We start from the raw sequence: 26,055 nt of genomic DNA, 5'->3' as shown, positions 1-26,055 counted from the left end.
TGCCCAGCCACGGAGTATACTGCCCAGCCACGGAGTATACTGCCCAGCCACGGAGTATACTGCCCAGCCACGGAGTATACTGCCCAGCCACGGAGTATACTGCCCAGCCACGGAGTATACTGCCCAGCCACGGAGTATACTGCCCAGCCACGGAGTATACTGCCCAGCCACGGAGTATATTGCCCAGCCACGTAGTATATTACCCAGCCCACGTAGTATATTGCCCAGCCCACGTAGTATATTGCCCAGCTACGTAGTATATTGCCCAGCCACGTAGTATATTGCCCAGCCACGTAGTAGTCACGTAGTATATTGCCCAGCCACGTAGTATATTGCCCAGCCACGTAGTATATTGCCCAGCCTCGTAGTATATTGTTCAGCCCACGTAGTATATTGCCCAGCCACATAGTATATTGCCCAGCCACATAGTATATTGGCCAGCCACGTAGTATATTGGCCAGCCACGTAGTATATTGGCCAGCCACGGAGTATATTGGCCAGCCACGGAGTATATTGCCCAGCCACGGAGTATATTGCCCAGCCACGGAGTATATTGCCCAGCCACGGAGTATATTGCCCAGCCACGGAGTATATTGCCCAGCCACGGATTATATTGCCCAGCCACGGAGTATACTGCCCAGCCACGGAGTATACTGCCCAGCCACGCAGTATATTGCCCAGCCACATAGTATATTGCCCAGCCACGTAGTATATTGCCCAGCCACGTAGTATATTGCCCAGCCACGTAGTATATTGCCCAGCCACGTAGTAGTCACGTAGTATATTGCCCAGCCACGTAGTATATTGCCCAGCCACGTAGTATATTGTTCAGCCCACGTAGTATATTGCCCAGCCACGTAGTATATTGCCCAGCCACGTAGTATATTGCCCAGCCACGTAGTATATTGCCCAGTCACGTAGTAGTCACGTAGTATATTGCCCAGCCCACGTAGTATATTGCCCAGCCACGTAGTATATTGCCCAGCCACGTAGTATATTGCCCAGCCACGTAGTATATTGCCCAGCCACGTAGTATATTGGCCAGCCACGTAGTATATTGCCCAGCCACATAGTAGTCACGTAGTATATTGCCCAGCCACGTAGTAGTCACGTAGTATATTGCCCAGCCACGTAGTAGTCACGTACTATATTGCCCAGCCACGTAGTATATTGCCCAGCCACGTAGTATATTGCCCAGCCACGTAGTATATTGTTCAGCCCACGTAGTATATTGCCCAGCCACGTAGTATATTGCCCAGCCACGTAGTATATTGCCCAGTCACGTAGTAGTCACGTAGTATATTGCCCAGCCCACGTAGTATATTGCCCAGCCACGTAGTATATTGGCCAGCCACGTAGTATATTGCCCAGTCACGGAGTATATTGCCCAGCCACGGAGTATATTGCCCAGCCACGGAGTATATTGCCCAGCCACGGAGTATATTGCCCAGCCACGGAGTATATTGCCCAGCCACGGATTATATTGCCCATCCACGGATTATACTGCCCAGCCACGGAGTATACTGCCCAGCCACGTAGTATACTGCCCAGCCACGTAGTATACTGCCCAGCCACGTAGAATATTGCCCAGCCACGTAGTATATTGTTCAGCCCACGTAGTATATTGCCCAGCCACGTAGTATATTGCCCAGCCACGTAGTATATTGCCCAGTCACGTAGTAGTCACGTAGTATATTGCCCAGCCCACGTAGTATATTGCCCAGCCACGTAGTATATTGCCCAGTCACGTAGTATATTGCCCATCCACGGATTATACTGCCCAGCCACGGAGTATACTGCCCAGCCACGTAGTATACTGCCCAGCCACGTAGTATATTGCCCAGCCACGTAGTATATTGCCCAGCCACGTAGTATATTGCCCAGCCACGTAGTATATTGCCCAGCCACGTAGTATATTGCCCAGCCACGTAGTATATTGCCCAGCCACGTAGTATTACATGGCTCCTAGAACTTCCTTTTTGCATTATTACCTCCTATACAGGACTGTGGTCCAATTTGCAAAATGTGGGAACTGCCCTAAAAGTGACTTCTCCTCCAGGGACCAAGTGAGGGACCACACCGTGTGCATCCCTGCACACCGCCCTGTGAACTCCCCGTGCAGACTACACGCGGTACCGCATGCGATTATACTTAGCCCCCCTCCTGCTCATCACTAACCACAGGCAGTCAGTGAGCGCACAGAGGCCGCGGCGCAGCACTCCCCCCCGGGGCCGGATAGTAGCCTCCTCCTGGAAATGCTATAGCTGTAGGCTGGAGAGAGAGATGAGGACTGGATGCACTGCAGCTTCCGGTCCCAGGGTTGGTATGAGCGCAGGACCTGTGATGACGTCGCGGTCACATGGCCGTGACGTCATGGAAGGTCCTTCTCGCATAACATCCTTGGCACCGGAACCTGCCGCTTGCACTGCCGAGGACAGGACGCCACGTCGGAGTGTGAGAATATTTTTTTCAATTATTATTATTTGTAACATTAGATCTTTTTTACTATTGATGCTGCATCCGCAGCATCAATAGTAAAGAGTTGTTCATACAGGGTTAATAGCTGCGTAACCGGAGTGGGTTACACCGTGCTCCGGTAACGCTGGCATTAACCCTGTGTGAGTGCTGACTGTATGCCTGGAGGGGAGTATGGAGCGGGCACTGACTGTGGGGAGGAAAGAGCGGCCATATTGACGCCGGACTGTGGCCGTCGCTGATTGGTTGTGGCAATGGTCGTGGGCGTTTTGCCACGACCAATCAGCGACTTGGATTCCATGACAGACAGAGGCCGCAACCAATGAATATCTGTGACAGACAGACAGAAAGACAGAAGGACAGACGGAAGTGACCCTTAGACAATTAAATAGTAGATGACAGGTTCTCCTCCTGCTCTGGTTAGTGCAGCAATACTCAGACTGCACAGATCTCTAGTCCATACAATGGCTGCTGGTGGAGGAGCATGTGACCGGACCTGTCCTCAGCCTTCTCCAATAGAAAAGCAGCTTTCCCATGGCTGCTGGAGGAGCATGTAACTGGACATGTCCACAGCCTCTTCCAATAGAAAGGCGTATTTCCAATGGCTGCTGGTGGAGGAGCATGTGACTGGACGTGTCCACAGCCTCCTCCAATAGAAAAGCAGCTTTCCCATGGCTGATGGTGGAGCATGTGACTGAACCTGTCCACAGCCTCCTCCAATAGAAAAGCTTATTTCCAATGGCTGTTGGTGGAGGAGCATGTGACTGGAACTGTCCTTAGCACCTTCTAGTAGAAAAGCAGCTTCTCATGTGAGGTTTCCTTTTAAGGAACAGGTCCGGTCACATGCTCCTCCGCCAGCAGCCATTGGAAAGCTGCTTTTCTATTGGAGGAGGCTGAGGACAGGTCCAGTCACCTGCTCCTCCGCCAGCAGCCATTGTAAAGCTGCTTTTCTATTGGAGGAGGCTGAGGACAGGTCCAGTCACATGCTCCTCCACCAGCAGCCATTGGAAAGCTGCTTTTCTATTGGAGGAGGCGGAGGACAGGTCAGGTCACATGCCCCTCCACCAGCAGCCATTGTAAAGCTGCTTTTCTATTGGAGGAGGCTGAGGACAGGTCGAGTCACATGCCCCTCCACCAGCAGCCATTGTAAAGCTGCTTTTCTATTGGAGGAGGCTGAGGACAGGTCCGGTCACATGCTCCTCCACCAGCAGCCATTGGAAAGCTGCTTTTCTATTGGAGGAGGCGGAGGACAGGTCAGGTCACATGCCCCTCCACCAGCAGCCATTGTAAAGCTGCTTTTCTATTGGAGGAGGCTGAGGACAGGTCCGGTCACATGCTCCTCCACCAGCAGCCATTGGAAAGCTGCTTTTCTATTGGAGGAGGCGGAGGACAGGTCGGGTCACATGCCCCTCCACCAGCAGCCATGGGAAAGCTGCTTTTCTATTGGAGGAGGCTGAGGACAGGTCTGGTCACATGCTCCTCCGCCAGCAGCCATGGGAAAGCTGCTTTTCTATTGGAGGAGGCTGAGGACAGGTCCGGTCACATGCTCCTCCGCCAGCAGCCATTGCAAAGCTGCTTTTCTATTGGAGGAGGCTGAGGACAGGTCGAGTCACATGCTCCTCCGCCAGCAGCCATTGGAAAGCTGCTTTTCTATTGGAGGAGGCTGAGGACAGGTCGGGTCACATGCTCCTCCGCCAGCAGCCATTGGAAAGCTGTTTTTCTATTGGAGGAGGCTGAGGACAGGTCGAGTCACATGCTCCTCCGCCAGCAGCAGCTACTGTATGGGCTGGAGATCTGTGCAGTCTGAGTATTGCATATACTAAATCATGTCCCCAACACATCTGGTAAAATAAAATGGCTGACCCCATTACTTCATTCTGCAGGCAGAGGTAGACTGTAATGCAGCGGCTATAGGAGGCAAACTGTGCTAAATTTTTAATGAAACAACTGCAAAAATTATTTTTAGGCCCAAAGAGATTGTCCATGAAAGTAGATAACCTCTTTAATGAGTTTTGCTTTTTTGTCAACACTAGTGCATAGGCTAAAATAGTAGAAGAAACTATAAATCTGCCTCTAATGGTGGACACAGGTTTAGACAAATCTAGGTAGGTGAAATAAAGGGAGCCTGTCAGACGATCCATGAGGCTCTACCCACGGGCACCATGTATGAAAGATCAGCTACTGCAATCTTAATATCTGTGTATTAATGTAAAATTTTGCAAGTGTTTCAAATAAAAATGTAGCTGAAAGTGGAGCTGGGGACGAGGCGATCAGTCTGAGACAGGTCCCCCGGCTTCTTCCTGCCCACTCTCCCTATATGTGTGTACATGGGGAGACCCATCAGTCTATCGGAGCGTGTGGGAATGGCCGGCGGCGACCTGCTTCAAACTAGTCCCCTTGCACCCGGCTGCTCTATCTGCTTTTCTCTGAAATATTGCATAGTTTCTCAGTAAAATATATACGTTTAGATTGCAGGAGTCGGCCTCTGATTTATGCTTATACTGTAACAATAATTTTAATTTTTATGTAATAAATTAATAGTGCACATGCCAATAAGAAACTTCGTAATAAATCTCTAAGTAATCTACTTGTTTCTCCACCAGTACTGATCACTCATTCTCAAAATTCTCAGTTCACAGGTAAAATCTGTCTTCAGTGAAGACAGACTGTTACATTACTGAGTCAAAGTAGTAAAACACGGCACACTCATACAATGAAGGATAGGAGGTGCTCAAGTAGGGCGTCCAGCCCAAAGTATCCAAAATAGAAGAGAAACTTGGGCCTCAAATGGAAGTGTAGCTTGTAAAAGTATTCATTTATTGTTCATCCAACAGGCAAAAAAATTGAACGTTTTCGGTGCACATCCGGACCTTCATCAGAACAAATTGCTTGTCTAGTAGATTATGTTATTATCCTGCCGTTCACATATCCCCATGGGCGGACACACACAGGACTCACCGCGGCATCCAGGCATTTTGAAATCTTTTGTGGATCTGCAAACGGCAGGATAATAACATCTACTAGACAAGTAATCTGTTCTGATGAAGGTCCGGATGTGCACCGAAAACGTTCAATTTTTTTGCCTGTTGGATGAACAATAAATGAATACTTTTTCAAGCTACACTTCCATCTGAGGACCAAGTTTCTTTCCTATTTTGTTACATTACTGAGACAGATGACAGTTGCTGATTGTGAGATTCTATGGAGACTAGAACTGGAGAAGGGAGAGGAATGGGAAAACTTTATCCCCCTCCCTTCTCCATAGAATATTATCGGCAGCACCTGCCATCTCCTATTGAAGTTATGTAACAATCCGTCTTCACTGAACACATATTTTACACATGAATTGTGAATTTCAAAAACAACTGATCAGTTCTGGCGGAGAAAGAAGCGATTTCTTTGACCAGATATATTACGTTTCTTATTTTCATGTGTACTATTGATTTATGAAATAAAAACTAAAAAATCTTTAAGTGATCCATGGACTGCCAGTGGATCTCCTCACCCAAACTCATAAGAATATATGAAGCTCTTGAATTGGAGTCAAGTGACTCATCGCCAGTGAGTACATCATGGCTCATACTCGTGACAAATACATGTGAGAAGCCGGTCTTAGATAAATGGGGCTCTAACCACAATTAAAGGGAACCTGTCACCCCCAAAATCGAAGATGAGCTAAGCCCACCAGCATCAGGGGCTTATCTACAGCATTCTGTAATGCTGTAGATAAGCCCCGATGTAACATGAAAGATGAGAAAGAGAGGTTAGATTATATTCAGCCAGGGGCGGTCCTGTCGCGGTCTGGGGCCTCCCATCTTCTTGCGATGACGTCCTCTTCTTGTCGCCACGCTGCGGCTCCGGCGCAGGGGTACTTTGTCTGCCCTGTTGAGGGCTGAGCAAAGTACTGCAGTGCGCAGGTGCCGCAGGCACCGGGAAAGATCATAGAGGCCCGGCGCCTGCGCCAGACCGGGACGCCCATCAGACCAGACCACAGCGGGACCGCCCCTGGCTGAGTATAATCTAACCTCTTTTTCTCATCTTTCAGGATACATTGGGGGCTTATCTACAGCATTACAGAATGCTAAATCACCAAATGTCCAAAAATCGCAGAGGGCACTTCAACAATACTATAACACACGATCCCACAATAATCTCAGTGGAACCAAGAAGAGATCCCACAAATAGAATATAAAATCATAATTTTATTAATAGATAAATATAAAAAAACAGTGACTAAATTCAAAATAACACAAAATACCGTACCAAGGGACGCCACAGAACATGATACATGCAGGAAAAAGATGTACAGCAACCCTCTGCATAAAGCACCTGCTAGAGGATGACCACATGTGCCTAGGCCAATAACATGCTGACACCTATGCCCATGTAACAGAGCAGCTAAGCGGCATATTAACCTCCAAGACCCTGAAGTCTCAACACACCATATTTACCCTCCCCACATCCTATGTACTTGCCACAATGGGCCAATATACAGGGCACCGAGCCTCACTAGATAAGGGGGGTAAAAGTGATAAATAGCGGGTATATATTACCTGCCGCACAGCTGCTCCTGGACGTCCCTTCACCCCGACGCGTGTTTCGCCGCCAGCTTCTTCCGGGGTCGTGGAGTGTTGAGACTTCAGGGTCTTGGAGGTTAATATGCCGCTTAGCTGCTCTGTTACATGGGCATAGGTGTCAGCATGTTATTGGCCTAGGCACATGTGGTCATCCTCTAGCAGGTGCTTTATGCAGAGGGTTGCTGTACATCTTTTTCCTGCATGTATCATGTTCTGTGGCGTCCCTTGGTACGGTATTTTGTGTTATTTTGAATGTAGTCACTGTTTTTTTATATTTGTCTATTAATAAAATTATGATTTTATATTCTATTTGTGGGATCTCTTCTTGGTTCCACTGAGATTATTGTGGGATCGTGTGTTATATTACAGAATGCTGTAGATAAGCCTCTGATGCCGGTGGGCTTAGCTCATCTTCGATTTTGGGGGTGACAGGTTCCCTTTAAGATATATTAAGAAATTATATTGACCAAGAGTCTCTGTTTTTCGTATTAGAGGCCAATAGTGGCAGCGTACCACATGTTCACACATTGGAGCTTTATAATAAGGATGAGGCTGTAAAATGTATCACTCCAGTATCCATCCCCGACAGCTTCAGCCCACTGCTGAAACATTAACAATCCCTGGGGATGCGTTATCAGTCCATACATATCCTTGTACATTCCCCAGTGATTTGTCATCACGACTTCATTATAAATACTAAATTATATTTTAAAACTATCAAAACTAAATTATTTTTATTCCGGTGTTACGCAAGTTGTATAAAAGTCTGGTTCCGCTTGTGCGGACCAAAAACGATTACTGGCATTATATACGGGATTCCTAAACCAGCTGAAAGTCTTGATTTCTGCTGCCACCAGGTGGAAAACAGCTTGAACTGAAAAAATTAAAAAATCAATTGTGACACACAAACATGGAGGCCAAACTTGTCCTAGGTTGTGTAAGTGTAAATAGTCAGCGGCGCCCATATCGATAGCTTGTGATTTAGCGCTGGACTGAAGGCTGGTTATACTGAGATAAAATAGAGGTCATGACCAGTAGCGAAACTTGAAGCTGATGGGCCCAATGGACAAAATGCAAAGGGGCCATAAATTATTGCAAGTCTTTAAATGCAATGGTCTTTTTACATAGGAAAAAGGGACTTGTGGGGGCCCCCTAGGCTCCAGGGCCCGAGTGCGATTGCCACTCCTGCACCTATTGTGGTTACACCCCTGGTCATGACTAATATAAAAGACTGATTCACCTCCGTCATTTCACCTGTCCAGACATCATTCGAGCGCCGTGTACCTACCGTGAAGAGGTTAGAGCGCCGCTTCGACTGTTTGCGCACCGGAGTGGGCGTGCTGGCTGTTGGGGGGACATCAATCCGCAGCTCTTTCTGACTAGTGCTGGGAGTGGAAGGGACTGACGAAGAATAGTCACTCAGGCTGCCTCCTCCATTACTGGTCTGTGCAAAGAGATCGTAAGAGGGCGTCACAAAAATGTGCATGCTGGGACTTCTAGTTCGCCGGTATCTTGATATGGAAACACCGTGCATACTTGCTATACAAACATAGTATATCTTATATAGTTAGTTGGTTGCAATAAATTGATAAGAACGCACCTGGCTAATATGTACGGCTGAAACTTGTGCGGAGCACACGGACGTGTGGCTGGGAGAGTTTGGCAGAGACTTGCAGGGACCGATGGAGAGCTGCTGCTTCTTACGAGTCGCTACGATCTTCTGGGCAACTGCGGAAAAAAAGGAGACAAACAATTAACCAAAAATGGTTCCTGTAGAACTATAAAACTAACATAGAACATGCAATATATCTCCAACACAATGGTTACATGGTCATGGACGGAGAAGCCATGTAGGGTTCCCATATTCAAGATCCTATCTCAGTATGCAGTAGGTGTAATAATAAGAATAATGGAAAATACCTCCAATTATAAATGTAGTATAGTTCTATGGATTAGCTACATCGCTTACCCCATGTGAAAGGCATTGCAGTAGCTTAGCTATCCACGATTCTGTCCAGTACAAGCTAACTGTCCCTAAATGAGTGGTCGTAACCATGGATACCTGTAATGCCCTGCACATGGGGGAAGCGGCAGCGCATCAGAAGAACTATGCTACATTTCTAACTGGAGCAATCTGCTAATATTATTACACCTACTACATATTGTGATAGGATCTTGGCGATGTGAATACTCATTTAACCGTAAATTCACTCAAGTGTGAGAGAGAGTGCTGTCCGGGGGAAAACCGATATCATTCAAACCAATGTTATTCAATGGGGCAGTGCAGAGGAGGGATTTTTTTTTCCTTTTTCCAAAGACAGAATCTGCATGTGAAAAAAAAAAATTTGCAATATGCGCAAATTTCTTCCATGTGTCAGTTGAGTCTCATGCATTCAAGTCTATGGGTGTACAAAAATAAAAATCAGATTCCATAAAGAGCATCTGATGTTTATGGATAGAGTGCAATTCTTTAACACAGGAAACTATATTTAGTCTTGTAAATTTTGTATAACTAACGATGTATGACGACGAGGGACAAGCGAGAAAAAAAATCATCTACGGTAAGTTTTCCGGATGAAACGCAGAAGATTTTTTTATAAGCTCGTGTGAACACGGCCCAACAATGATGATACTCATCCTGCCAACAGTAATCATTCCCAGCTGTCTAGACCAGTTCTAGAGATTTTCTCCCCCTCTGGCTTCTTCATACCACTTACCGGTAATTGGAATTGGGGCTCATGCACACGGCAGAGCGCAGTACGACGCCAGCAAAGTCCATAGTCTGTATAGATATATTTACCGTTAAAAGCAAGTACATATATACAAAGGGTGTGCAATGGAGTGCGCTTTAGTGTGCGGTATACAGAGGGTAAGCCCAGGACTAAACAGGGCCCATATACCATTCAGTGTATGAGCCTTACATTTCACTAGTAGCAATGAACACTATGATCATCACATAAAAGATTGCAGCATCTTCGTTCATTCCTCGACTAGTACTTACAGAAATATGATTTAAAGGGAACCTGTCACCCCGTTTTTTCAAGATGATATAAAAATAGCGCTAAATAAGGGCAGAGCGGTGCTTTAAATTAGTGTATTTTTGGAGCCTTTATTCCCCACCTATGCTGCCGAATTACCTTTGTAAAGTCGCCGTTTTGAGCTGTCACTCACGCTGGTCTGGTCATATGGGCGTGGTGACAGCGCTGTTTGTCCCCCAGATCTCCGTTGGTGGCGTGCGCAGATGGTACTTTTCGGCTTCCCGGGGCTTCAGGAAAATGGTCGCGGGATGCCGCGCGTGCGCAGATGGAGATATTATTATTATTATTATTATTATATTATCGCGGCGGCCATTTTCCTGAAGCCGAGGTGCGAACTCTGCTTTAGGAAAATGGCTGCCGCGATCTCCATCTGCGCACACGCGGCATCCCGCGGCCATTTTCCTGAAGCTTAGGGAAGCTGAGAAGTACCATCTGCGCACGCGCGGCCTCACAAAGATGGCCGCCCCACCAATAAACCGCGGAATAGCGCAGATCGCGCTTTTTTCCTTCACCTGCGCACTGGATTCGCCTGCTGGGCATGCGCACACCACTACGCCACCAACGGAGATCTGGGGGAGAAACAGCGCTGTCACCACGCCCATATGACCAGACCAGCGTGAGTGACAGCCTAAAACGGCGGCTTTACAAAGGTATTTCGGCAGCATAGGTGGGGAATAAAGGCTCCAAAAATACACCAATTTAAAGCACAGCTCTGCCCCTATTTAGCGCTATTTTTATATCATCTTGAAAAAACGGGGGTGACAGGTTCCCTTTAAAAAAAATGCTAAAAAACAGAAAAGAATAGGAAGAAAAATAAACTTGATATCCCCATAAAATTAGCAGAAGTGGTACATAACAAATCAGAGTCCAATGTGTGTGTACGCATGTATATTATAAATATATATATATACGGTATATATATATATATATATATATATATATATATATATATATATATATATATATAACGCATATTATATAAAACGCATATTATAGGTAGTAATTTATAAAGCACAGGTCCGACTTACGAGACTGCACCTTTAAGCGATGACATTAAGCCCATCCATAGTTTTTGGAGCACAGTTCTCCGCCCCCATTGCCCCCTGAGCTCTGCTCGGCCACAGCCATGAATCCTACATTAGCCATAAAACATCCCCCCCTCCCAAAACCTGACACTCTCTCCTGGCCTCCCTCCCTTTTCTCGCAACATTAAAACAAATTTATCTTCATTTATGTCGCAATTACCTCTCCGGGTTGTTAATTTGCTGGAAATGGAGCTATTCTTTAATTGCTCCTATTAATGGGGGGATTTAAATGTGCTTGTAATAAGCTGTTACCTTCAGTATGGGACAAAGTCACCCACAGCAGATCAGAGGAGGGCGAGATTCTCCGGGGGGGAACAGGTCTACGCTAAGACAAAACAGGGGGACGGTTACCTCTCAAATACGCCGATCTGTGAGACGCCATGGGATTAGCGGGCAAAGTCATGCAATCAGGTGCCAATGCAAAGGGTTAAGGTGGCAGCAGTCAGCTGTTTTCATAGGAATAGGAAAGAAATAGCGTCTTCATCAGATTTATTTTGCAAAGAAAAATAAAATAAATCAAATATAGGCACAGAGGGTGCGCTAAATGTTCCCGGACAGGGCGACTTCTACCCAGCACTTGACAGCGCGGCACCTCTCGCCCGATTTTCCACCATTGCGTTAATTTACAATACGATTATATTAAAAATGTAAGCTGCCTTTTCTCAGAGCAATTTTCTTGCTAAACGTCTGTTTCCAGGGGACAGATCTTAGAGATGAAGCTCGGAGCGCCCGGAGAGATTTATAGCCGAGGAGGAAAGTCCTCCTACCCCTGATCTAGAGAGCTGATCCTAATAGCCCACGTTTATGGATTTATATGGCACTTAATGGGAAATTGCAGGAAAATAGGAGCAGAGTCAGCTGGAGACAGAATGTCACACAAATATGCAATTAATATAGTGGCCGGCTTCATAGTAATGTGAGCTAGATAGACAGGCAGATAGATATTGATTGATATATTTATGTATAGGCACGGGCAGATCTAAGAAGAATATACATTTATATTCACCATGACACACGGCGCCCTACAAAACGTACCCGTCTAATCTCACACACAGGCAGGGGTCACCCTACTGCTATTTCATGGATTAACGGGTCACAAGTTTTCTTTCCTTGCTCCAAATTAATAGTTTATATTATATCCTTCCACCAGCCTGGGTAATTTACATGTACATATAGTGATTACAAGTGTGATCACTCTTTTTTGGTTTGGCCAAAAAAAAAAAAAAAAAAGAGAGATCACTCTGTATGTAAAAACAGCTTAACACATTGCTGATTCATTAGGAAGGAAAAAGTTGTACAAAAATGCAAAAAGTAACGGAAAAGGAAAGTAGAAAAACGAATTCTTAAACGGGCGGCAGACCGTAACTCTCTGAATAACTAGCTGTCACTTGGCTTTAAATGAAAAAGGATCCTAAAAAAACAAGATAGCAGCAGCTGAGACTGTGAGCAAGATGAGGTACTAAAGGAAACATGCTCTTTTGAGTACGCTTTTGTCGGGGTTTACATCGATGCGTTGTTTTTTTTTCGTGCATTTGTCTTTTGAATGTACAAAAAAAAAAAAAGTAGTTGACCACTTTTTTCCCTTCCAAAAAATTTAAAAATATAAAAAACACTGTTTCCTCCATTTTTTATGCAAGTTGTATCGAAATGTTAAGTATTACATTTAAAAAGTATACATTTTTTATTAATTCATTTAATTACAAACACACCGTCTGTGGGGGACAAATACAAAGGCCTTACCACACCCCAAATATATTGTGACACTGCCTGTAGAAACTAGCTAAAAAATATTAATAAAATAAAAAAAATTGTATATTTAATTTTAATGTTACACGGGCATATTACGTGTTCAACATAAATGTCAAAATTCAAAGAAAACTAGTTTGACGTATGGCACACGATTGCATCTGGTTTTAACCCATACGTCTGCAGACCTGCAAATGTGAACCTAGCCTTAGTCAGGGAATGAATGTGTACATAGCCTTAGTCAAGGAATGAATGTGAACATAGCCTTAGTCAAGGAATGAATGTGAACATAGCCTTAGTTAAGGGATGAATGTGAACCTAGCCTTAGTCAAGGGATGAATGTGAACATAGCCTTAGTCAAGGAATGAATGTGAACATAGCCTTAGTCAAGGGATGAATGTGAACATAGCCTTAGTCAAGGGATGAATGTGAACCTAGCCTTAGTCAAGGGATGAATGTGAACCTAGCCTTAGTCAAGGGGTGAATGTGAACATAGCCTTAGTCAAGGGATGAATGTGAACCTAGCCTTAGTCAAGGGGTGAATGTGAACATAGCCTTAGTCAAGGGATGAATGTGAACCTAGCCTTAGTCAAGGGATGAATGTGAACCTAGCCTTAGTCAAGGGATGAATGTGAACCTAGCCTTAGTCAAGGGGTGAATGTGAACATAGCCTTAGTCAAGGGATGAATGTGAACATAGCCTTAGTCAAGGGGTGAATGTGAACCTAGCCTTAGTCAAGGGGTGAATGTGAACATAGCCTTAGTCAAGGGATGAATGTGAACATAGCCTTAGTCAAGGGGTGAATGTGAACCTAGCCTTAGTCAAGGGGTGAATGTGAACATAGCCTTAGTCAAGGGATGAATGTGAACCTAGCCTTAGTCAAGGGGTGAATGTGAACCTAGCCTTAGTCAAGGGGTGAATGTGAACATAGCCTTAGTCAAGGGGTGAATGTGAACATAGCCTTAGTCAAGGGATGAATGTGAACCTAGCCTTAGTCAAGGGATGCATCGAAAAAGGACAAAATCCACAGTGAAATAAGCCAAGGCCCCGTGGCAGAACTGACTATCTAGGAATTTGAAAATCTGACTTATGCAGATGTTTTCCTGATATATGTAGATTAGGGTCACATCCGTTTTACTGCATGGAATCCGATACGGTCGATGCAGGAAATTCCATCACAAATCGGCATCCCCGTGTTCCCGGTTCAGGATTCGGTCAGGATTTGGCCACATTCACACATCTTTTGTACGTGTCCATGTAATGTACATCTTTATCTTGGACCCACAGCGTAACATTGGTCCATACACATCAATTTTAAGAACGGGTCAATGTCTCCGGGCCGTGGGGCTCAGAACAGGTCCTATTTCTCATCCGTTCTGCGGATCAGACTCTGCCATTAAAGTCTATGGGGCACCGAAGAAAATGGATGAAACATCAGAAGACCGGACAATGAAGCAAACAGCAGGCCTTCAAAGTCTATCAGTGTTTCACTAAAAAAGTCAATGGATTAATAAATGTTCGGACAGGTTACCACCGGCTTTAGATTTTACAGACTGAAGAAAAAAACGGATGCAACTCAGATGCAATACAGATACACGGGTGTGTGAATGTCGCCTTCAAATGTGGATTCCTCTGCCATGGCGCTGATATTCTGCCATCAGTTATTTCATATCCCATTAGCTTGCTTCTGAAAAAACCTGCCCAGAATAATGAATTTACAGTGTGCCGATTCTGCATGAAAAAAATGCAGATTAGCTCTATGGAAATACAATATGTGGAATCAGATTCAAGGAAAAAAGTCACCAAGAAAAAAACAAAACAGTACACATGTAGTGTGGATTTCATCCTATGCACTGTGACATTCCAGGGAAATCCTGAGGATTTAAAAGGCAGCAGCGCAGGTTAAAAAAAAACGATTATGCGCAGCGAGAGGATGAGTTTTTGACACCTTGTTCACTTTCCTGCTACCGTGATCGGCTCCGGATTTTTCGTCCCCAAAATCCAAATGAAAAATACAATGATTTACACTAAAAACAATAATTTAACAGATAAAGGGCAACTGGAGGACTTAATAAAATAATTAAAAGTAGCTATAGATTTTTTTTGTATTCATATTTTAGGATGGTAACTGCTTTCCTTTATGGTTACATAACATATACCAATATTATCCAAATAATTAAAAAACAAAATTTGAACGTGGACTTGTTTTTACACAAAAATCGGATTTGAAAACAATGTAAAAAAATAATATCTGTTCCTCTTGGCATGGTTTTTAAACAAGTTTTACGACTATGCAGCATTTTTATCCCGCCATGTACACTGTAGGTGCCTTTAACTATTGAAATGAATGGGAAATCTGTTTACAGGGGATGCAGATTCTGGCACAGGCTCGGATAGAAATTGCACTTAAATTCTCAGTGTGCACATGTCCCAAGAGAGGCGTCTATGTATAAATGCATACTGTCTTTATTTACATAGAATGCTAATAATAATATACACATATTGGAATTAGCGACAGAAGCCCTAAGTGTCCAGTAATGATCAGATTTACCCACATCACAGGTCTGAACTAGAGGTTTGGGCTCAGATGTTTGATTGTTTCTTCCCAGTGAAGTGAGCAGAACACTAATCCCTTTCCTCAGATATCCAGGGTGGACAATGGTAAAACAGACTAGAATCACTACTGTGACCGGCTTAATGCACAAAAGAACATTTCTTCAATAGGGAATCTCCGCAATGAGTGGCCGATATCCCAGACTCACAGGCCAGATGCCAGCATCAATGTCACACTTTCCAGGGCTGAAGAATAAGATATCACCATGGCCTGCCACCAAAACCAAAGTATATGGCGTATGTAATATAGAGTATTTAAATAGTGTGGGTGTATACTGTGCATGTGTTGCAACATTTAAACTGGCATATAAACTAGATCTCCACATATTATATACAGAGGTTCTGCTGGAAATAATGTAATAAAAAATAATGCATCTATATATGTAACTTATAGGGAATTACTATCATTTTAATTGGTGTATGACATCTACGAGACGTCATCATACCTTATAATAATGCAATTTTCCCATTTTTTTTTTTCTTTCATAAATGTTCCATAAACACTAGAAAGGAACATTCTCTTCTGGATAGTGGTCACAAAGATATTCAAGACCCCCCTTTTTGGGGCACAAAGACTTTATGTTTAGTTCTCGACTAGCGGATCATTCTGTCTATATCGTGTCAGCTTCATTATTGCATGAAAACCAGAAAAAAAATATAGACCCTTAAATAATTACTTTTATTTATATAACAAAAGCATAAAAGACTTGTAAATATGAATCATAAAGAGAACTCTCCGGGTATTCCAGGATCTTCATAGGCTACGTGCACACATTGGGGAATGGGGTGCTGAATTTTCTGCACAAAATCCGCATCTCCTGGCAGGAACCACAGGTGCAGATTTGCCGCGGATTTTATGCAGATTTTGTGCAGTTTTTGGCTCTGTGCACACGTTGCGGATTGGGCTTAGAAATTTCTGGTACGGATTCTACCTCTCCTGGCAGAAAACGCACCTGCGGATTTGTCGCGTTTTTTGTGTGGTTCCGCAGCGGTTTTCTTGCCGATTTGCTGCGGTTTTTACCCTTGCGGTTTTCTATAATGGAATGTGTACAAAAACGCTGCAGATTCACAAAAAAGTAGTGACATGCTACTTCTGTTAAACCGCAGCAGATTTTCTGCAAAGTGTGCACAGCATTTTTTTTCTCATTGATTTACATTGTACTGTAAATCAATTGCGGATCTGCAGCGTTTCTGCACCTCAAAAACCGCTGCGGATCCGCAGAGAATCCGCAACGTGTGCACATAGCCTTTATGCGGAATTGATGTGGATTTTGTGCGGATTTTGTGCGGTTTTTACCACTGCGGATTTCTATAATGGAAGGGTGCAGAAACGCTGCAGATCCGCACAAAAGTAGTGACATACACTTTTTTTAAAATCCGCAGCGTTTCTGCGCAGATTTTTCCGCACCATCTGCACAGTTTTTTTACCCATTGATGTACATTGTACTGTAAATCACAGTGCGGATCTGCAGCATTTCTGAGCGGAAAAATCAGCTGCGGATCCGCACTAAACCCGCATCGTGTGCATATAGCCTTAGAGTTTGTTAACTTATGCTAGACAGTGAAACAGACAGACCCATCAAGTCCCTAGTCGTCCTTTTTCCTCACCCTACCCGGCAGCGGAGGACGGCACCCTAGTATTTAGTGAAATGGCACCCCCACTCATTGTCGGTTCCCATGATTGCCCCGATTCATTATTGCATGGTCCTGATGGCTATTTTAGCACTATTACCATTTTATTCACTATTTCATCCCTTTTCCAGCTGATTTATAAACACAGTGCTCTTGCCTTGTTAATGTTTATTATGTTATTCCTCTATAATAAGCGGTATACCATATCCTTGTACGCAGGTCTACCGTGACAATCTGAAGTGCAGACATAGGCACGTAATAAACTGAAAGAGACCAGATGCAGGACGTGTGCCCGAGCCTGGCGCGGTCCTGGCGCGGCCACTAGATTTAGCTCCACTATGCCGTTTCTTTTAATCTGTACAGCCACAAGTAAGTCTCAGTAGGAAGATGGAGCGAGAAGTTTTCGCTCTTCTAAATGCAGCCAGAAATCTTCTCATCAACACGTGTTTGGAATATTTATGGGTTTCGGATTATGCCACATTCACCATTAACATCCAGTTTTGAAGCTTCATTTTGCAGCTCTCTCACCCTTGCACAACTCAAAGCTCATCCAGACAGACAGGGAATGCTCGGAGGGCACATTAATATACCTCAAAGGTTACAAGACATGGCCTGCTGGCTCCTGCCTACTTATTTCATGGGTTATTACCAACCTCAGCAAATCAGCATTTTTTTTCTTACGAAGTGCAATAGCACCATCTGCTGTACACTGCAGGTATTGCCTCACATGGGAATGGTAAACTTCTGTGCACTATTACGACTTATTTCACAGTCACATGGTTCCTACCAATGAAAGTTCATCTCATTGTAAAAATGGCAACAAACGTGCAATATAGGACCACAGCGAGCAACATTTTTCTAATGACATCTTTCAGCTACACGACGACAGCTACCAAGTTGGAGACAACACTTAAAGGGAATCTGTCACCAGGTTTTGCTACCTCATCTGAGAGCATAATGCAGGAACAGAAACCACTTAGCTTACTGGGTGCAGCAGTTGTGACAACTGGACCTTTTAGATTTTGCATGAAGCAGAGCTGAGAAAGCTGCCCCCGCCCACACCAGGCTCTCTGTGTACATTGTGTATGGACAGAGAGCTGCTTATCACAGGAGGGGGCGTGGTCGGACAACTGGGCACTGAGGCAAATAGTCCTGGCAGCTATAATGTCCTAGCGATAAAGCCTCCTTTGTACTTAAACAGCAGCACACAGCCGAATAAGTGACACATCGCTGAAATCTGTGTTTCAGCCTCTATCTCCTACTGTCTTCAGGAATAGCAAAAACCTGCTGACAGATTCCCTTTAAAATCAGAACAATATTTTTGGAATAGTTTCCTATTATAAAGTGACGGCATATCACATATGACTGATAAGGTGCGACCTCTGGCACACCAACCGATCGCGGCACAACATCATACTCACAAGAATAAACTGAAGAGTATTGATTTAGAGCAAGGATAAGATGGGAACCCATTGTATGAGGGGGAAAAAAGTCAGTCCCAAAGATAATTTTGGAAAATACTTTTTGATCTTATAGGCTGGGATCCAATTTCGTCCTCGGAGCAAAAGATACTGCTCCTAGGCAAGACGGTTATTGAGAAGTCCTAAGCGATGACCACCCGATGTCCATAGTCCTTTCAAGCATTTTGCTGAGACTTGCAAAATTAATTAGCACCAAGTTAGGTTCAGATATCAGAGCTCACACGTCTGACATACAGAGACTTGTGAAATTATTCACCCCCATGGGCTTTTTATTTATTTTATTACCTGTGTTTGCAATCCGACCAGTGTGATGCATCAGCACTAAATAGTCTAAGTTGGTGAAATGAGAAAAATATCGGCATAAATTAAATTGATGAGATCAAATAACTAAAAATTGGCATGTACATATGTATTCACCCCTATAGCTATGAAGCTCCTAAAAACTTCTGGTGCAAGCAATTCCCTTCATAAGGCAGATGCTTAGTGACAGGACGTCCACCTGGGTGCAATCTAAGTGTCACATGCCTGACGGTATATAAACACCTGAGAGGTTGCATCACCATTAACCCCTTTACCCCCCAGGGGTGGTTTGCACGTTACTGACCGGGCCAATTTTTACAATTCTGACCACTGTCCCTTTATGAGGTTATAACTCTGAAATGCTTCAACGGATCCCGGTGATTCTGACATTGTTTTCTCGTGACATATTGTACTTCATTATAGTGGTAAAATTTCTTTGATATTACCTGCATTTATTTGTGAAAAAAAACGGAAATTTGGCGAAAATTTCGCAATTTTCCAACTTTGAATTTTTATGCAATTAAATCACAGAGATATGGCATGTAAAATAATTAATAAATAACATTTCCCACATGTCTACTTTACATCAGCACAATTTTGGAACCAAAATTTTTTTTTTGTTAGGGAGTTATAAGGATTAAAAGTTGACCAGCAATTTCTCATTTTTACAACACCATTTTTTTCTAGGGACCACATCACATTTGAAGTCATTTTGAGGGGTCTATGTGATAGAAAATAACCAAGTGTGACACCATTCTAAAAACTGCACCCCTCAAGGTGCTCAAAACCACATTCAAGAAGTTTATTAACCCTTCTGGTGCTTCACAGGAATTTTTGGAATGTTTAAATAAAAATGAACATTTAACTTTTTTTTCACAAAAAATTTACTTCAGCTCCAATTTGTTTTATTTTACCAAGGGTAACAGGAGAAAATGGACCCCAAAAGTTGTTGTACAATTTGTCCTGAGTACGCTGATACCCCACATGTGGGGGTAAACCACTGTTTGGGCGCATGACCGAGCTCGGAAGGGAAGGAGCGCCATTTGACTTTTCAATGCAAAATTGACTGGAATCGAGATGGGACGCCATGTTGCGTTTGGAGAGCCCCTGATGTGCCTAAACATTGAAACCCCCCACAAGTGACACCGTTTTGGAAAGTAGACCCCCTAAGGAACTTATCTAGAGGTGTGGTGAGCACTTTGACCCACCAAGTGCTTTACAGAAGTTTATAATGCAGAACCGTAAAAATACAAAATCATTTTTTCACAAAAATTATCTTTTCGTCACCAATTTTTTATTTTCCCAAGGGTAAGAGAAGAAATTGGACCCCAAAAGTTGTTGTACAATTTGTCCTGAGTACGCTGATAACCCATATGAGGGGGAAAACCACCGTTTGGACGCATGGGAGGGCTCGGAAGGGAAGGAGCGCCATTTGGAATGCAGACTTAGAAGGAAGGGTCTGCAGGCGTCACATTGCGTTTGCAGAGGCCCTTGTGTACCTAAACAGTGGAAACTCCCCACAAGTAAATCCATTTTGGAAACTAGACACCCCCAGGAACTTATCTAGATGTGTTGTGAGAGCTTTGAACCCACAAGTATTTCACTACAGTTTATAACGCAGAGCCGTGAAAATAAAAAATAAAAAAATTTCCCCCCAAAATTATTTTTTAGCCCCCAGTTTTGTATTTTCCCGAGGGTAAGAGGAGAAATTGGACCCCAAAAGTTGTTGTCCAATGTGTCCTGAGTACGCTGATACCCCATATGTTGGGGTAAACCCCTGTTTGGGCACACGGGAGAGCTCGGAAGGGAAGGAGCACTGTTTTACTTTTTCAACGCAGAATTGGCTGGAATTGAGATCGTACGCCATGTCGTGTTTGGAGAGCCCCTGATGTGCCTAAACAGTGGAAACCCCCCAATTATAACTGAAACCCTAATCCAAACACACCCCTAACCCTAATCTCAACGGTAACCCTAAACACACCCCTAACCCTGACACACCCCTAACCCTAATCCCAACCCTATTCCCAACCGTAAATGTAATCCAAACCCTAACCCTAACTTTAGCCCCAACCCTAACTGTAGCCTTAACCCTAACTGTAGCCTTAACCCTAGCCCTAACCCTAGCCCTAACCATAACCCTAGCCCTAACCTTAGCCCCAACCCTAACTGTAGCCTTAACTCTAGCCCCAACCCTAACCCTAGCGGGAAAACTAAGGGGGTGATGAAGGGGGGTTTGATTTACTTTTATAGCGGGTTTTTTAGCGGATTTTTATGATTGGCAGCCGTCACACACTGAAAGACGCTTATGATTGCAAAAAATATTTTTTGCGTTACCACATTTTGAGAGCTATAATTTTTCCATATTTTGGTCCACAGAGTCATGTGAGGTCTTGTTTTTTGTGGGACGAGTTGACGTTTTTATTGGTAACATTTTCGGGCATGTGACATTTTTTGATAGCTTTTTATTCCGATTTTTGTGAGGCAGAATCACCAAAAACCAGCTATTCATGAATTTCTTTTGGGGGAGGCGTTTATACCGTTCCGCGTTTGGTAAAATGGATAAAGCAGTTTTATTCTTCGGGTCAGTACGATTACAGCGATACCTCATTTATATCATTTTTTTATGTTTTGGCTCTTTTATACGATAAAAACTATTTTATAGCAAAAATAATAATTTTTGCATCGCTTTATTCTGAGGACTATAACTTTTTTATTTTTTCGCTGATGATGCTGTCTTGCCCCTCGTTTTTTGCGGGACAAGATGTCGTTTTCAGCGGTACCATGGTTATTTATATCTGTATTTTTGATCTCGTGTTATTCCACTTTTTGTTTGGCGGTGTGATAAAGCGTTTTTTGCCTTTTTTTTACCGCGTTCACTGAAGGGGTTAACTAGCGTGACAGTTTCATAGGTAGGGTTGTTACGGACGTGGCGATACTAAATATGTGCACTTTTATTGTTTTTTTTTATTTAGATAAAAGAAATGTATTTACAGGAGCAATATTTTTTTTGGGGGGGGGGGGATTTTTTGGGGAATTTTTTTTTTTTTTACACATGTGAAATAGTTTTTTTTTTTACACTAACATTGGGGGTTTGGGGGCATCATGTTATAGTGTAAGATCGCTGATCTGACACTTTGCTGTGCACTGTGTCAGATCAGCGATCTGACATGCCAGCTCCAGGCATAACAGTGCCTGCTCTAAGCAGGCGCTGTGAAGCCACCTCCCTCCCTGCAGGACCTGGATGCCGCGGCCATTTTGGATCCGGGGCATGCAGCGAGGAAGGTGGACCTTCGGGGGGCTCCGGGGGTCTCAGGGAAGCACGCAGGGAGCCCCTCCCTGCGCAATGCTTCCATGTACCGCCGGCACACCACGATCATGTTTGATCGCGGTGTGCCAGGGGTTAATGTGCCGGGAGCGGTCCGTGACCGTTCCTGGCACATTGTGCCGGATGTCAGCTGCGATAGGCAGCTGACTCCCTGGCCGCGCTCACGGGAGCGCGGCCGATCGCTATGACGTACTATCCCATCGGTGGTCATACGGGCCCACCCCACCTCGACAGGATAGTACGTCAGATGTCAGAAAGGAGTTAAGCAAGAGGTACCACTAACCAAACACCACCATGAAGACCAAGGGATCTCCAAACAGGTCAGGGACAAAGTTATTATTTATTTATATAGCACCATTAATTCCATGGTGCTGTACATGAGAAAGTGGTTACATAAAGAGTTGTCGAGAAGTACAAGTTAGGGTGGGGATACACAAAAAATCCCAATTTCTGATGATCCCCTGGAGCACCATCAAACAGAAAGAACATGGTGCCACAACGAACATGCTAAGAGAGGGCCGCCCACCAAAACTCTCAGCCCGGGGAAGGAGGGCATTAATCAGAGAGGCAGCACAGAGACCAAAGGTAACCCTCAAGGAGCCAAGCAGAGACTGGAGTATCGGTCCTAAAGACCACAGTAAGCCGTTCACTCAGTAGAGGTGGCCTTTGTGGAAGAGTGGGCAGAAAAAAGCCTTTACTTGCACACAAAAATTGTAAGGCTGGGTTCACATTGCGTTGAACCCGCCCGTCTAACGGACTACATTACACCGCGGCATAACGCGGTGTAAACATAGTCCGTTAATGCCGCCATTGAATTCAATGTCGGATGCATCGCTAGCGCACGCCCACAATTGAGACGCGGGCTGCAGCATTTCCGGGTCCGTCACCGCTAGCGCAGATAGAGCTAGCAGATGCTCTATCTGCGCTAGCGTGCTGCCATACCGGCACTTGCGTTTACAGCAGCCCGTTACCATATGTGTTGAACGGGCTGCTGTAAACGCAATGTGAACCCAGCTTAAGTCTTGTTTTGAATTTGCCAAAAGACATGTGGGAGACTCCTAAAATGTATGGAGGAATGTGCTGTGGTCAGATAAGACCAAAATTTTTTTCTTTTTGGCCACTAAAGATAAACGCTATATCTGGTGACAAACCAACACAGCTCAGCACCCCAAGAACACCAACCTCATGGTAAAACATGGTGGTGGTAGCATCATGCAGCAGAGACCGTGAAAACGGTCCAAGTGGAGAGGAAGATGGATGGTGCGAAACACATGAATATTCTTGAGCAAAACCTGTTTCAGTCAGTGATTTGAGCCTGGGACAGAGGGTCACTTTCCAACAAGACAATGACCCAAAGCATACTACTAAAGATAAACCACTTGAGTGTAAGGCGAATCGTGTAAATTATTTGGGGTGGAATAGCCAAAGCCCAGACCTTAATCCAATAGAGAACCTGTGGTCAGACCAGGGCCTGCTCCAGGTTTTCATGGGCCTTGGGCGAAAGAGTCCCGGTGGGCCCCTTTAACACATACCACAATTCATAATGCACAGATATGGCAGAGAAATATAGGTATAGTACAATGCCAAAGATTTCACTTACTTACCATACATTACATGAGTGATATTTATTGTACATTCTACATTAGCTCAGAAACCGAACAGCATAGTCCTCTATACAGAATAATGTGCCCCATATATTGCTACAAACAGAATAATGAGCCCCATATATTGCCCCATACAGTATAATGGCCCCAAATAGTGGTCCATACAGTATAATTGGCACCACATAGTCCTCTATACAGAATAATGAGCCCCATATATTGCTCCAAACAGAATAATGAGCCCCATATTATGCTCCAAACAGAATAATGAGCCCCATATATTGCTCCATACAGTATAATGGGCACCACAGAGTGCTCCATACAGAATGAGCCTCATATATTGCTCCATACAGAATTGACCCCATATAATGCTCCATACAGTATAGTGAGCCACATATAATTCTCCATACAGTATATGATGGGCCCCATCTATTGCTCCATATATAATGGGCCTCATATAATGCTCCATACAGTATATGATCGGCCCCGTACAGTATACCGAGTCCCATATATTGCTCCATACAGAATGGGCCCCATATAATGCTCCTTACAGAATGGGTCCCATATAATGCTCCTTACAGTATATGATTGGCCCCATATAATGCTCCAAAAATAATTGGCCCCATAAGATGTTCCATATATAATGGGCCCGATATAATGCTCCATATATAATTTGCCATATAAAATGCTCCATATATAATTAGTCCCATAAGATGCTTCATATATTATTGGCCCCATATACTGCTCCATATGTAATTGGCCCTATATACTGCTCCATATAGAATTGGCCCCATAAGAAGCTCCATATAGAATTGGCCCCAAAAGATGCTCCATATAGAATTGGCCCCATAAGATGCTCCATATAGAATTGGCCCCATAAGATGCTCCATATTAAATTGGCCCCATAAGATGTTCTATATAGAATTGGCCCCATAAGAAGCTCCATATAGTATTGGCCCCATAAGAAGCTCCATACAGAATTTGCCCCATAAGGAGCTCCATATAGAATTGGCCCCATATGATGTTCCATATAGAATTGGCCCCATAAGAAGCTCCATATAGAATTGGCCCCATAAGATGCTCCATATTAAATTGGCCCCATAAGATGCTCCATATTAAAATTGGCCCCATAAGATGCTCCCTATATTGTTGGCCCCGTAAGTTACTCCATATAGAATTAGCCCCATAAAATGCTCCATATATGGGCCCTTCTGATGGTCCCCATATATAGCTCCAAATATTTTTAACCCCTTAATGACTGCCAATACGTCTTTTAACTGACCTGAGATATAAGAGAATAGCCTCCCCATACAGGTGACAATCCAGCATCTGTTGGTTGTACACTATAGCTGACAACTTGCTGTATCAGCCACGATCAGTATTTGCACCTTCTAAATCTGTTTAACCCCTTAGATGCTGCTGTAAATAGTGACTACATCATTATATATGGTTAACAGAGTGTGGGGGCTTCCTCTTTATCCCAATTGGTGCCCTCATATCATGATTTTGTTGTCCTGATGTTTGCGATGGCAATTCATGACCAAATAGCGGCCTTAGAGTCTGACGGCTATAGTAATCTGTTTAGAAGTTAGCAACATTTAGGTGGTAAAAATGCACATTTTCATTTCTGTCATGCCACTTTGCATTAATTCCTGTAAAGCACCTGAAGGGTTAATAAACTACCTGACAGCAGTTTTCAATATGTTTAGGGGTGCTGTTTTTAAAATGGTATCACGTTTGGGGGTTTCCCAATATATGGGACCCCTAAAGTCACTTCAAACATGGATAAGTCCCTAAAAAAATAAATGTGGTAAATTTCTTTGAAAAAATGAAAAATTGCTGCTACATTTTTAAACCTCCTAAAATGCTAACAAAATAAAATAACATTTTACAAATGGTGCTGATGTAAAGCAGACATGTGGGAAATGTTATTTATTAATGGTTTGCTGTTGTTTGACTATCTGGATTAAAGGGATAATCATTCAAATTTAGAAAATTGCTAATTTTTTTACATTTTTCTCAAATTTTTTATATTTTTTATAAATAAACAAAAAATGTTGAACTAAATTTACCATTATCATAAAGTATAATGTGTCACGAAAAAACATTCTCAAAATCACTGGGATTTGTTGAAGCGTTGCAGAGTTATTACCACATAAAGTGACACTGGTCAGATTTCAAA

At 43.7% G+C, this 26,055-nt stretch overlaps 1 protein-coding gene across 6 annotated transcripts in view; it reads right to left on the bottom strand.

Moving 5' to 3' along the window:
* AGAP1 (ArfGAP with GTPase domain, ankyrin repeat and PH domain 1) overlaps positions 1–26,055 on the bottom strand; it is a 484,860-nt gene that overhangs the window by 161,210 nt on the left and 297,595 nt on the right. For all 6 annotated transcript variants that reach the window (XM_069733319.1, XM_069733321.1, XM_069733320.1 and 3 more), the window contains 2 exons: positions 8,653–8,780; positions 8,341–8,496 (listed from right to left, as the gene is read on the bottom strand). In XM_069733319.1, the coding sequence (XP_069589420.1) occupies positions 8,341–8,496; positions 8,653–8,780 (284 nt within the window). The remainder of the gene's footprint in view (positions 1–8,340; positions 8,497–8,652; positions 8,781–26,055) is intronic.

The sequence above is a fragment of the Ranitomeya imitator genome, chromosome 7 (assembly GCF_032444005.1).
Source record: "Ranitomeya imitator isolate aRanImi1 chromosome 7, aRanImi1.pri, whole genome shotgun sequence".
Classification (NCBI taxonomy): domain Eukaryota; kingdom Metazoa; phylum Chordata; class Amphibia; order Anura; family Dendrobatidae; genus Ranitomeya; species Ranitomeya imitator.
The sequence above is the reverse complement of the archived record's forward strand: the minus strand, read 5'-3'. Positions and strand labels throughout refer to the sequence as shown.